Raw genomic sequence first — 14,907 nt, 5'->3', positions numbered from 1 at the left:
TATATGCAAAAAACAGTAATGTTGTCGAGAAAAAAAGAATAATCAGTAAAGATCGTAGGTGACATTGTTTAGTCTCATATGATGGTTCTAGGCTGGGACATACGCTAAAAAATATTAAAACCTATAGTCTGTTGGGTATATCGTTGGTCTGGCAAATTACATTATTTTTCCGTAGGAGCAGTATATTGTAACTAAACGCTAATGGAAAACAAAAAGCAAAACTTTCGAGACAGAAAGCAGTCTCAAATACTTACTGGTGCAAAAAAATAATACTCCAGTAGATAGTACATACATATAATACTTATCACAAATAGTATTTTTGAGCTGCAGCCAGCCAATTTACTTAAAACGGTACCGAGCACGCCGGAAATGCGCGTCGCTTTCCTTGGGCCGCCAGCTATCCCAAAGCAAATAAATGTATGACAAGGATATATAGCGTTACTCGTATCTGCTTTTTCCATCAGTCTTATACTATCTCCGTTTTGAATCAAATCTTCGTATTTTTGCATTAAGAGTTATTATTTCTAGTGTGTTCCAACATCCATCATTGTTATTTCTTCCCCAAAAATTTTGCTTATAGACATAGGAAAATTCAAATCTGATTTTCAAACTAAAGGAACCATGTATCAGGGATTGTGTATTATGTATCGTGGTAATTATTCTGAACGAAACTATTTTCTTATCTTTTATAAAATATCTTTTATATTGCAACTTCTCTGTCTTACAACTAACATCTAGCTGTATTAGCAAAAAATACCAAATCAATTATTCTTTCAGCTGTCCGGAACAATGCTAGAATTGAATCATTAAAAATAATGACTTCTGCTGCTGAAACGGATTTTGTACTAGAAAGCAGCAGACCTTAGAGAAGGTTTCCTTCAATAAACACTGGTTTTAGTTATACGCATGCTGTATCCATAATAATATTATTCAGTTTTATCATAACAAATGCGGAATGAACTAGATGAAATTCTAGACACAAATCTAGCCAGATAAAAGCGGTACATTTGGTTTTCAGCCGTCACCTAGCGGTCAAAACTCGTTGCGAATTGCCACCGACACAATGGACAATAAATTAATTGACTGACGTATTCCAATAATTCCAGTCAATGCATATATTTGTAAATATTGTTAACGACGTAAATTCCAAGCATATTGTTTATTGAGAGTGTTGTTTTTCTTATGGCACAGATATATAAAATCAAGATATCTTGCCATACAGCTGAACGGTAGTCTTTCAAGTCTTTTCAAGACTGTTGAAGAGACATAATAATATATGTATGTGTTATTTCCTCATCAGGTCTAAAATACCTTCACTCTGCCCGCATCCTCCACCGCGACATCAAGCCAGGCAATTTGTTGGTGAACAGCAACTGCGTGCTGAAGATATGCGACTTCGGCTTGGCGAGAGTCGAGGAGCCGGACGCGAACAAGAACATGACGCAGGAGGTCGTCACGCAGTATTACAGGTGATTATTATGTCAAAAGTTCCAGAAACCGCCGAGCTGAAGAGAGTTATGAATGTGGATGAAGCCAAGGAAGTGTGCAGAGGTCGTGGCAAGCGGAAAGTAGTCTCTGCTTACCCCTCCGGGAAAGAGGCGTGATTTTATGTATGTATGTATTATGTCAAACTGGTCGGGTTTATTGTCATTATGTTGATTTGAGTACCGTGTGGTTTCCGTAGAACCATTTCAAATGGATGTCGAAAATCGATTAAAGGATAGGCTTATAAAATTGGGATCCCACTTGTAGGCGATGGGCTAGCAACCTGTCACTATTTGAATCTCAATTCCATCATAACGCCATACAGCTGATCGTTGCTTTTCATTCTTTATAAGACTGTTTGCTCTGTCTATCCCGCAAGGCATATTGATGTGACAATTTGTATTTATGTGTGTTGATCTGAAAGGGAGTTAAATGATGGAAGTGACGGGGTTTAGAAGAACACGGAAAAGGCAGATGATAAAGAATGATAGAACGAATTTGAAAAAAAAAAACTACCGATTATAGATAATGGAAATAAAGCGAAGAAGTAGTCGAACTGAAGCATAATTGAGACCAAAGGTTCGTTAAAGATAATTGGGTTATGCCTGGTTTTTCTCCAACGTAATCACCAACGTGGCTCAGTGGATTAGCTCGCTGAAGTATCAGTGGGCGGGGTACAGTGCGTGGAACGAAACGTTTAAAATGTCACAACTAAAAAGCTAAAAAAATTGACTGTTAATATTCCTCGAATTAGTGATAATACCTACGTACCTACTATAAAGAAAAGAGATGAAACGCAAATAATTCAGGCGGAAGTGTAACAACTAGCAACAAAGCAATTTGTAACAAAATGCAATTCAAGATCATCTAAAAATAGAGTTTAAAATTGTCTTAGAACCAGTTCTGAGTTTTATGTAACATTTAGTGGATGGCGAATGAGTGACCTGTGCCCCCGTCGCCTGCGGCTCTGAAAGTGGGCCAGCGGTTTGTGCCTAAAAACCATTCATTCAAACTAAATAGTTTCACAGTCTGTTACGCTTTTCCGGTACTAGGCAACGAATGGTACTAATTGTAGTTGGTTTCACTGTAAGAAGTTTTCTATGCACATTGATTTAGTGTTTAAACAAATTTTCAGTTCTACATGCGAAATGGATGAATGAAATTGTTAGACAACGTTACTGTACATTGTACAACTACGTATTGAAGTTTTATTCGAATGTTTTGGTTTTTTACGAAGCGATTTATTATATATATATATTATATTCGTAGAATGACAGTGAGTTTGTAAATGAATTAATTATTTACAAACTCACCCCTTTATATGTTAGTATTGTTGTATTTGGGCTTCAAAAGAAACCAGCTACAATAATGTTTTCTTAACAGCATATATTTTTTGTACTTTATCGAATTTCAGCGAAATTTATTGGTTAATATAATTTGAGCCGATGGATATATCAGTCACCTCTTTATTATAAATAGAGAGGAGGAGTTTAACCTATTAAACACTATAACTATAATAATGAATGGCAATAAAATGCCACATTGAGTCATAAACCGCACGTGACTATACGGAGCTCTAAAATTTGGGTGTGCGTGAACTTCATGTAGTAACTTTCAGCATAACCAAGTTTTATATGAGTTCTATGTACTTACATACGAGTTCTGTAGTTCTTAATACTTTTCACAAAATATTTTTTAATTAAAGACATACCGAAACGCCTTTTTACGTTATGGGTAGGTATGCAGAGGTTTTGGATTTCCACTTACTACGTATAATTGATGCAATAGGTTCCCCACCAAGTTTGCGGAAGTCAAGACGAGAGTTGATTCGTGTCAAAACCTGACTTATTAATCCAGGTCGCATGCGAATCCCGCGAGGTGATGATGAGTGACTAAGGTCAGGATGATGCGGATGTCGTTCTAATATGAGATGGCAAAGCATACCATAGCCTTACAACAGAAAAAAAGTAAGAATAGAAGGACCTGTACTGTGACGTGAAAGGTTTGTAGGAGGAGAAATGTTGAAAAGAGTATCTGTTATTTTTTTCATAAAGATATGCCTGATGTTGCTCCTTATTTCTCCCTTTTAATTAGTGTGTTAATGTAAAATTTCAGAGCACCAGAGATCCTAATGGGTGCGAACCACTACACCGCGGCGGTGGATGTGTGGTCAGTCGGGTGTATTTTCGGAGAATTGTTGGGGAGACGTATCCTGTTTCAAGCGCAAAGTCCCGTACAACAGGTGAGATGATAAAAAACTAGAATTTCAAAAGATACAGTCTTTCAAGTCCAGGTTTTACTAACAAAGCAGAGGTCTGCCTTAAGAAGGAGGGCTTACTATTCAAAGAACTGGGAGCCCTTAAACGCAAATTAAGTATTCTGCATCATAGCGGTAGTTATCAAAAGTACTGTTATTTTCTATACAATTTTAACATAAAAGATATTCGATACCTTGGTCAATTTGATCTAAATTATTTTTAATTTTATCCCGATGGTGGCTCTATTCCGGGGCGATTGCATTAAAAATGCCGTCAAAGAAAGCCAAGACAATGAATTGAACTTGTATTGGCCCAGGCTTTTTCTTAGACTTCCTTCTGAATGATTCGAATTTCTATGTGTCATAATGCTTTGTTGTATTTTGAAACAATCCTTTGCATTAAATAATATCAGTTTGTTTCTTAATTTAGCTATCCGCAGCATACATCTTCAAATGACTAATCGCACCATGATACGACAGATGTGAGCATACAAAATGCCTAAGGTCGGCCTCAAACGCAATCTGAATGCTCAATTATGTTGATCTGAAAATCAGAACGTTTAATTTTGTGAACAATTACTAGCCATAAGTTAGATTGTTATTCAGAAGTTAGTGTTCTTAGCACAAAATTTAGAACGTCGGGCCTGATTTTCGTCTGTTTGGGGCTGGTCTCTCAAGTTTTCAGTAATTTCACATTGTAACTTGGTATTTCAGCTGGAGTTGATCACGGAGCTGCTAGGCACGCCCTCGCTGGAGGACATGAGACACGCGTGCGCGGGCGCGCGCGCTCACATGTTGCGCCGAGCGCCTCGCCCGCCCGCGCTCGCTGCACTTTATACGCTGTCAGTGCAAGCGACGCATGAGGCCGTACATTTGTTGGCACAGGTATGTTGGTTGTATTTTTCATTTCACTGTTAAAAGATCATAGTTTTAATTTACGCTGTTGAAGTATGACACATACTTTTTTCTTCTTAACCTTTTTCTTACTTAGTTTCTTAACCCCCATTACCAGACGAATCAAGGAGTTAATAAGTCACAAGAAGACACGAGACAAGCTTGCACGTAACCGTTTTGCTTCACTTATTATTCTACCATCAGGTTGCGTAAAAAAATGTTCCGGCTCTTTGGTTTGTAATGAACAATATCACCTTTGATTCCTCCGTAAACCTCAACTAAAATGTCTAGCTGTGACATTTTCAGATGCTCGTGTTCGACCCGGCGAAGCGTATCTCCGTGGTGGATGCGCTCGCGCACCCGTACCTAGAGGAGGGGCGGCTGCGGTACCACTCGTGCATGTGCAAGTGCTGTTATAGCGCGCCCCCCGCCGCCAGGCACTACTCGCCCGACCTCGAGCCCGTAGCTACGCACCCCTTCCATGACGCCTGGGAGAGGAAGCTGACGTCTGTGCATCAGGTCAAAGGTATAAGACGATGTTGGTCAAATTGTTAGTAATTTCCACTAACAGCTTGTAACCAGTTTCATCATTATTATTTTTGCATTTGTCTATCCTAGTTCCTAGTTAATCTTTGACCATGATAAAAAATGGAGCACCTGGTAATTACTTTGAATGACAGCCGAATTTCCGCAGTACAGTTGGCGAACAAAAATTAGTACAATATCCAAAATGTTAATTGAGCGAAAATGGTGTCAGCCATTCATCTCTCATAAAATTCCACCTCATTGACACTATAGCACATACGGGCCGGCCCATTACAAAAAAAATCTCATAATTATCTAATACGATTTGTGTAAAATTTGCAGAGGAAATCCACAAATTCATAGCGGAGCAACTGCAAACGTCCCGCGTGCCGCTCTGCATCAACCCGCAGTCGGCGGCGTTCAAGAGTTTCGCAAGGTAAGGGCGCCGCCACACTGCCACCGCAACCAACCGACACTAGGTGATTTCTTTGCGATATAACCTAAGGCCGTCCGGAAGTTACGTCACACGTTCCAAAGACGAAATTGTTGAAAGAATGAATGTGACGTCACATATTGAATTTTATTATTGCCTGGTAGTTTTTGATCACATCAGAGACTGATTTGTTTGATGCATTTTTCTGTTTCGTTTTTTTAAGTAGTATTTTTTTTTTCATTTACAAAACTTACTTTTATGGTACGCCAAGAGATTTTTTGTTTTGGTTTCCGTTTACGTCCGGAATGTTTGTTTAATTTTACAATTTGTTCGTTTGTCAATATATGACGTTAAACTTATAATGAAAGAAAATGAAAAAGTGTGACCTAATTTACGGATGGACCAAAATGCTCATAGCGACCACCCGCACCCAAAGGCCACATTTTTTAAATAGCCGGACGGTAACACTGATCTTTTGCGCTAAAATGGTGTAACACTAGGCGTCGTTTTAGTGTTTTAGTTGTCCTTGATGATATAATTTATTTATTTTTATAACACTTTTAGGCTAGCTCATGTTTCATGTATCGTATATATTTATTATTTTATTAATAGCCTACTTTTCCACAACAAAGTTAAATGATCTCACATTATTTTCGTTTATTCCCTCAGATAAAAGTATGTAAGCAGCAAGCTACATGCTCTAAAATGTTTTTTTTTTTTAAGTTTTTGCAGGAGGCTGCCTGCCTAACCCTTGTGGGTTTTTTCATTATGATTTGGCAAAAGACCCCGATTCATACGGTCCTTTTTATTTCGCAGTCAACAAAGAACCGCAGTGATTTTTTTTTTATTCGTAAAGTCCAAGTTTTTGAAATATCCAGTGTTACCGCCGGCTACAGTGAAGTACAGATAATAAATCAGAGAAAGCAAACGATCATCACAACTAGGCGTGGCACGGTGTAAGTGGTGCCGTGTACATGAGTACCAGGACTACTACTACTATACACGGTGATATTAGACATTTGTAAAAAAGTATATGTGGGACCCCCAGTGGGCTTTTGTTTACATTTTAGATAAGAAGTTATTAAATTTAGAAGTTTGTATCAACGCTGATAAATATTTTATTTAAACGACTGATAGTGAATATATTTAAACTTTTAAAAAGTAGAGTAAAAAAAAATTTCCAAAATTGTAAAAAATCATGAAAAACTGCCTATAAATAGCCACTGGTGGGTCTTTCAGGGAACATGGGAAGAATTCACAAAGTAGATGTTGATTTTTCAAAGGCTCAAAGTGTTCGAAGCAGTCGGTGGTCGCAGAAGGAAAGAGCCTATGTCGCTATCCCTTTCCATCCCTCCCCTCCCGTAGTTATTTTTGCAGTATATGTTACGTGTCTTTTCGCACAATGCGGGTATATTTTGCCGAAAGCCCCACTGCATGGGTTGATAAATTTTTTTTTCATTTACCTCTCAACGCTTCCGAGCGATAGTTCTTTGTAAATACCACAAAAGAACCGCTGTTTTCAAGCTATATCAACCCTCTTGAAACGGTGTATATCACGCTTCAAGCACCCCCCTAAGTAGTGTAATAATCTGGCTTTTTCTGTGTTTTGCGACAGCTCTAGAGCGGGTTCGAAAGCAAAGATTTGTTCCCCTTTCAAGACGGCGGCAAAAATTCTACTGTTATCGCCAGTGATTTTTCTATGCGCGGCATAGCCGCCCATCCGAGTAAGCGCACGCACGCTGTACTGACTTGTCCCGGAGTAGCAGGCGTGAGGGAAAGCAACGCTGTGTACCCTCAATTTTATAAAATGTTTAACATTTTAAAGTAATATAGCATTTAATCATATTAAAATTTTACTTCTTTTTTTTTTCATGTAACACTTAACTGGATTGTTATTCCTTTTATCCTTTTTTTTGAGACAGCGTTGCCTTCCCGACCGGCTGTCGTTTCGTTATTTCAAAAGGGTTGATCGTTATATTCCGAAGTTCGGTTGCATTGCATGACATTTTCCTTTCCGCCACAATCTTGAATTTTTTTAGCTGTTATGCTTTTAAAAATATAAATCGATTTGTTTTTATTACATAATGTAATTGAGATTTGCTATTTACCCGATAGCAAAATAATGGATATGTACTAAGGGTAATGTAACTATATCTTTTTAACTGGAATTTACTAAAAATGCGGTATTTTATTATTGATGCCACCGGATATTATTGAAGCTTCCGCGAGTACAAATACGAGCCTCAACCGATAGAAATGATATATGAAGCTTTCATTATGGTATACTCTATACGTGTATAAGCTACCTCATTAAAATTATCATCATAGACAGATATCAACTTTTTAAATTTAAGATATGTTGTGCGTTAAAAGTAGCCTGAAAAAGCTATAATCATTCACGATTGCGGCGATTATTCCTTTCAAAATTCCTACCAAATCAGATTTTTTTTTATTTCAAAAGGGGAATGCAGATAAATTGAATTTGGCAATTTATGGTTTTGAAAATGAATGGTTTTATTTTTATAGTAGGGATGTCTTTTGCCTATGTAGTGCATGTGTAGTCGAGCACAGTGCCGTGCACTTGGTTGTGGTGATATTTTGGTTATTATCATTACCGTAGATAAAACCAGTAGTAGTTATGTGATGCAGTTTTGCTATTCAATTTCTCTTTTATTATCTAGTAATTTTGGTAAAAAAAAACATTGAACGTTAAATTTGCATGATACGATTTGTTTGGTGGATTCGGATTTAAATGCCGTTAAAATAAACAGTTATGAAATTAAAAAGTGATCCGGCTATGAAGTGACTTATCAAGTACACGTGCACTTAACGTCCGAATCCACCAATCAAGTGGCGCGGGTGTGGGTTAGTGATGCGATTGACACTTGTCTAACCCTCGGGATCTGGGCTTACAGTTCAACCGTCGCGCATCCATCCGAGCTGCCGCCGTCACCGCACCAGTGGGAATGACGCGAATCAAAGCGTGGCTTAGATAAGCGACGCGCCGTTTACACCGACACACGATAACCGAACTAACGGCCCATGTATAACGTTGATGGTTTTATCGTTAATGAAATAGCCTCGTTGAAGAGTAGGCGGACAACGGCCTCAGGACTGCTCACGAATGGGAAAACTTACGCGTTACAATAAGATTGAATCGACGGCGAAGGTTAATCCAGTTTTCAATTAACAAATGACACTTTGAAATACCTTTTTGGTTTCATGTTTCAGTGGTGACATTTTGGCAAACCATCATTAATCGCATTTAAAACTTACCCCTATTCCATTGAGGGGGTATAAAATATTTTAATAAAAATAAGGTTTGATAATTAATGTTGATAACTGGATTATACTTCACGTATACAAAAATGTGATCGAAAAATTTAATTAAAACTTGTGTAGTTAAAAATTTTTTGGAACAAAATTTTTATGATAAAACCGTCAATGTTCAAAATTAGCTTCCATTTGATTGCTGTATTGATTAAGCAAAATATACTTACTTTTCAATTTTATATTTCTTATGACTTCATAAATACACTCCAATTTGAACTTTATTACTGTGAAATTTAGTTTGTAGGTATTAGAAACATTACTTATTGTATTCAGTGTGTATCGTAATAGAGTTCAAAGGATGTTTTGTGTGTATATTTTCTATCATTGTAGTTTTCATATTATTTTGGTATAAAGTTAATTTACCAAACCATTTATTTTTTTTTTAATCAAATATTGACATGATTAGTGTGAACATTTTCACACTTGTTCTAATGTTAATCACAATTTTTATTGAATCAAACGACATAATTAGTGAAATTGTAAAAACCGCACCATACCTCATTGCGATAATAATATAGAATTCAAATTTGCCCAGTTTCGGTTACGTGGGGTTTCAGACAAGTTGTATTTTAATACGACGCTCAAATGTATCGACAGTCTGCATTTATACTATTTTATTAAACGTACGAACGTTTTAAGGGCCAATTCACACTGGGCGTTTCTGATGTCATTTTTATAACGCTTGTATTGGTTGGTTGGGTTTGCTCAATGAGAAACGCTTTATATAAAAGCATAAGGAAATGAGAAGTGTACAGTTATGTGGCGGAAAAGGGAATGGTCAATAGGCGAAGCACAAGTGAGGGATAAAAAAAAGTAGTAAACTCTTTTTTTGTATTTTACATATAATTCGCGCAATCTTCCGTAAAGTAACGTAATAAATGCAGTGTGTTTTGGCCAAAGGCGATTACATGATGTAGCGTCATGCAACCAAATATTTTATCTCTTTTGTTCTAAAAAAAATTGTGTAGGACGTAGTGACTATGTGCGTAGGTTAGCGTAGTTGGTTCGGTTCACTGTGTATAAACGCAGGAATCGGCGGTAATCTCACGAGCGTCGCAACAAGAGGGTTGCGGTCAAAATGAATAATACAACGAAACTTGAGTCTATGGCAATTCTTAACTAATAATGGGACGAATTTGCCGGCATTGGGACACTCTTTAAGTGACATTCAGCAGCGTAGAACACAGTATGATTTCAAGTTATATTAGCCGCTATAGTAAGGTGAAATAAGGCTCAATATAGCTTGAGACTGTGACCATGCAAACGATACTGAATGTGTCTTGGGAAATAATTCGACACGAAAGAGGTCAACATTTTGTCAATGACAAAACGTGGGTACCTAAGTTTTTACGTAAGAAGATATGCTTTGTGTAGTTTTAGGTTATTTTCATTATCTTTGCGATTCCATGTAATTATAATATGTAATATGTATGTAATGTAGATTTCAATGTGTGGTTGATTGTGTTTCATATGTTAATAATTGGGGCAATATGATTATGCATGTTCATTTTAGAGGGATGTATTGGATGTTTATTTCGTCTCTCCTTCTCACAATAAACAGGCAAATACACATTCAGTAACATTTCTCAATTGTGTTCTCTTATTAGTAATTAATAGTATCGAATTTTATTTTAATCGATGACTTATTGAATTTATTGATTTCTATGTGTTCTCTAATTAAATTAATCTCTATAGTTGCGTGCGCAGGCGCTTTGTACTTAACGAGCCAGTCGACCGACTGCGAATCTCAAGCGTCCAGTGTGCGCGCAGCCTTATATTTTGTACCATAATATTTTTAAGCTTATTCCTTAACACCATTGTATGTAACATCGACTGAACATTTTTACGTAGCTAGAATTAGATAGAATTAGTATTAAAACCTAATAACTTACTCGACAATGATAAAAAAATGATAATAAACAAAATGTACGAGTAATTTTCACATACTATCATGCAGTAGTGAGATATTGTATAGCGATGTGTTGTAAATGTAATGGATACATGTGTATTTCAAGCATTTAATAGGTGTATTAGAGATTTGACGTAAGGAACGGAGTGTGTTAGTGTGCGTGAGTTGAATATGTAATGTATTTTGATTGGCAAAATTACTAGCAAAACTTTCATACATGTTATATGTTACAAAATTGATGTCTGTTGTGTTTACTTAGGAATGGTCCTGTTTACACGAATAGGCGTGTCGTGAGAGTGAATAGATACGTATAGGTGTGTGTGTTTGAAGTCTCAAGACGTCTTTCGATACTTGGCTGAGTTTAGTATACTAATACACACACATATACTAGTATATCGCTCACAACGCGTTTACTCGTTTATAACATCACGCTGCTAACATATATACGAGTAATAATAGCATAGACATTGTGTGAATGTCAAGAGACGTCGTAGCCTTAAAACTAGTTCAAAACTATTTAAATGATAAAAAATGTAAATAAATAAATGCATAGTAATTAATGTTAGGATCTAGAATGGTATGGAAAAGCCGTTGTAGTAAGCCCAAACGAGTAGAAATGGTGTTCTTGACGTGCCGTCGCGCGATACGACTGTAAAGTTTGTCCGTGCGTGCGTAGGTTCAAATTCGCTTAACGTTCGCGCTACGGTGTCGTCAAGAAACTTTCTATGGTACAAAGGAGGCGAGCCCTTGTCCAACTTAAAAATTCTCAGTACGTATATGGATGACATTGATTTTATGATTCAGATGTAATTTGTGTTATAATTGTTTATAAAAACAAGATTTTTTGGTTGAAATCGACGTTTGTTTCACCATGTACGTACAAAGAGTAAAACTAAGAACAAACAGTAACAAGTTATTAGCGATAAGACCGATTTTATACAAACGCAATCACGGTTCGGAAATGCCGTAAATTAGTTGTTCTAAGTGTCTCACACCAGATGTCAGCACATGCATAAGGTCCAATGCTGTATTGTTATTGGACAAAGATTTAACAATTCTCATATTTTTTAACCAAAAAATATGTATCATTCTACAGTGAGTTTCTGTTTACTGGCGATTTTTTATATTTCTTTATTTTTCTTTCTCTCATCTTCGTGTGTTCCCAATTTCACCCAATATCAATATGCTTCGGGGCCTTGGGTCCGCCTTCTCACTTTTCTCTTTGATCGTTCCGCAGCGTCTTCATTTTTAAGACCATGTTTTTATGTTTAATAGCGCCATCTAGTCGTAAAAATACCCTCATTTAAACAAATCTTGGGACCCATCACATGCATAACAGTAAGTAATTTTCCATTCAGATACCTATTAATAACCACAAAGACAGGACAAAATTAATCTTGTGTACTGTTTGTTCTAAGACGGGACCGCGATATACCCCACCTTGCCTTATCTCAATAAACTGTCACTGTGATCCGTTAGGCGTAATTTTTGGATTTTTAACCTTATCTGTGGAGGTCGTATAGATGCGATTCATCTATTTCGCTGCAAGTAGTTTGATATTTAAAATTAGTCAATTTATAGTCTTATTTTAAATTTGATTTTGTCACCGGATTCGATTAATCTTAGCGACGCCATGATTGGTCAAAAACTTACTAGAGGACGCCCGCAGCTCCACCCGCGTAAAACGAATAATAACCATAATTCCCGTTCCCTGGGAGCTTCGGGAAATCCTTTAGACCACATAAAGAAACTACACGGCAAATTTTAAGTCTCTAGATCCACCGGTTTGGGATGTGCGTTGATATGTCTGTCAGACAGTCATTTACTTTCTTTTATATGTTTAGATTTTTTAATAAGTGAATAGATACGCATCATATTGCCTTCTCAGATAAAGTCTTACACATCTTGGATAAACCACGCTTCACCTGTACATATAGCAGAGGAGTTAGAGCTAAGATTCGCTTGCAGTCGTAACCTGTGTCCTCTGACGCTCGATTGGATGTATGTAAATAAATAGACGTATGTTAAGTAGATGCTGTAATCGGATAGGTATGTGGGTCCGTTGTGTTAGCGGGATTCTAAATTTAAGACCATGAATTACAAAGATTAAGCTATTCATACATACATTAATATTAATGGTGTAAAATTTTTGAGGTTTGCATAATTTAATTCTGTCTCTTTCTCTCATCTCAGCGTGGGCCCAGTTGCACCCTCTACCACTTAACTTCAGGGTCTGGGGTCCACTTTGTTATTTTTTTTCTCTTTCCACTTTTTCTTGTCAACCGCGCCTTCAGTTTAAAAATATTATGTTACTTTTCGAACAAAAGCTAATTTGTATGTCGCTTGGTTGGCTTTGTTTAAATCTGGCTAGATTACTTGTAGACCAAAGATTCCTGTTGCAAATTTCACGTTTAACTTTCATTTTTAATAAGATGCCCCGCTACCGCAGCGGCCCACTTCAGAGAGTGGGTCGCGAGCGCACACGCATCGCCCGATGTGCACGCTTTCTTTTTATGTAATTGTACGTATTGCGTTTCCAGCCTTTCAGAGATCTCGTATATGTTTAAGTTTAAAGTACACGACTGTTCATTTTACACACGAGTGATCTTTAGTTTTAAGACGTCATTTGTTCAACCCCATGGCCAGTCAGCCGTTCTTGTAAGCTCAGATAGCTTCCTATTAGGCCCACGAAACGGGATCCTATCCCAATGTAAATATTAAAAATAATGTGATAAGACTTTGATTTTCACTTTTAACATGTAGCATCAATTGCTTAGTTTGTGTTCAATAATCACTCTTATTTGTATTATAATTTACATAATATACAAAAAGTAAAAAAAAATGAAATATTAATTGTATTGTACGTGTAGGTTCACGGCGATTTTATGTTATTTTACCAGTCCTATTGTAAATATTACGTATTTTGTGCACTGATAGTCGATTTTAAGTTACTTAGGTAATATCGGATGGCTGTATTGATTTTATGTTAAAGCCTAAGACACAACATTGATAAGACTTAGTAGTTGAGATGTTTGCTTTGTTTCGCCTTGGCGGACGTTTCCTGTGTATAAATGGGTTTAGTTTAATTTGGCGCGGCGATCCGTTGGTCGGCGATGACGGAGGGAGGTTGTAAATATAAGGATACGTTCATCTCGTGTACCGATTTAGTTGCATTTTACCATTGTTGGGAACTGCCAAAACTATTGTAATAATCAGCGCTGCGTGCAACGGCCCTTACTACAGCCATTGGTTGATTGTTACGACTTAAATTCTAGTGGGACTTACGTACATTTTCCTGTAATTAGATATTGTTAAAGTGTTCCTTTTGTAGTTTTTAATACAGAAGATATCGTTTCGAATAGTTGCTTAATTTGTACGTTATCTCACTTGTATTAAAATGGTAGATATATACAGACAATGTGTGTACGTGTGGTCCGCTGCACGTAGAGCGCGCGTGCGGAGTAGCAGCTGTAGGAGACGCGACATTGTAACAATAAACTACTGCATAATTACGAATGCCTTTTATTTTGAACATCCTCTACTGTGATCCAGCCCTATCTACACGCATGAGATTGTATTCCATTGCAATTGTTTCAATAATCCAACTATAAATAAGTACTCAATTAAAACATGACAATGACAGCTGTCAAGTCTTTTTGTGCTCTATCTTTGTTACTCCTTTATGACAACCACTTATTTCTGTCCTGCTGTCATTCTGATCAAGAAGTGTAGTAGATCACGCAATGGAATTATTTGAAAATATTCATTCATTAATATGATTACGTCTATATCTCTTGCGGGGTAGACAAAACCAGCAGAATGAATAGACCGATAGGCAACGTTCAGCTGATAGGCTTAATGATCACTATTTAAATCTCAATTCGAATAGAGCCCGTTAATTTTAGTATAAAGAAATCATATCTTCCTGTGGCTATACCATAACGGTCGATTCGCTCCATAGGTACATCATGAAAAATGTACATGTAGTATACGATTACTATACGCGAACAGAGTCGCGGTCAAAAGGTCTTATTTACTTTATTAAGGTTATCACATGGAATATATTGTATA

General features: G+C 36.9%; 1 protein-coding gene across 3 annotated transcripts in view; it reads left to right on the top strand.

Annotated features, from left to right (window-relative positions):
- LOC106138878 (serine/threonine-protein kinase NLK) overlaps positions 1-14,348 on the top strand; it is a 90,914-nt gene extending 76,566 nt beyond the window's left edge. Inside the window, exons 5-10 of one of the 3 annotated variants that reach the window (XM_013340173.2) lie at positions 1,301-1,469; positions 3,601-3,727; positions 4,457-4,627; positions 4,943-5,162; positions 5,504-5,597; positions 8,510-14,348. In XM_013340173.2, the coding sequence (XP_013195627.1) occupies positions 1,301-1,469; positions 3,601-3,727; positions 4,457-4,627; positions 4,943-5,162; positions 5,504-5,597; positions 8,510-8,564 (836 nt within the window). In that variant the 3' untranslated portion in view covers positions 8,565-14,348. Of the gene's footprint in view, positions 1-1,300; positions 1,470-3,600; positions 3,728-4,456; positions 4,628-4,942; positions 5,163-5,503; positions 5,641-7,209; positions 7,482-8,509 lie in introns of those variants that run through there. The other 2 variants (XM_013340178.2, XM_060954868.1) reach the window with 2 other exon arrangements.
- The last annotated feature ends 559 nt before the right edge of the window (positions 14,349-14,907 follow it).

This window comes from Amyelois transitella, chromosome 5 (genome assembly GCF_032362555.1).
Source record: "Amyelois transitella isolate CPQ chromosome 5, ilAmyTran1.1, whole genome shotgun sequence".
In the NCBI taxonomy this organism is placed as follows: domain Eukaryota; kingdom Metazoa; phylum Arthropoda; class Insecta; order Lepidoptera; family Pyralidae; genus Amyelois; species Amyelois transitella.
The sequence above is the reverse complement of the archived record's forward strand: the minus strand, read 5'-3'. Positions and strand labels throughout refer to the sequence as shown.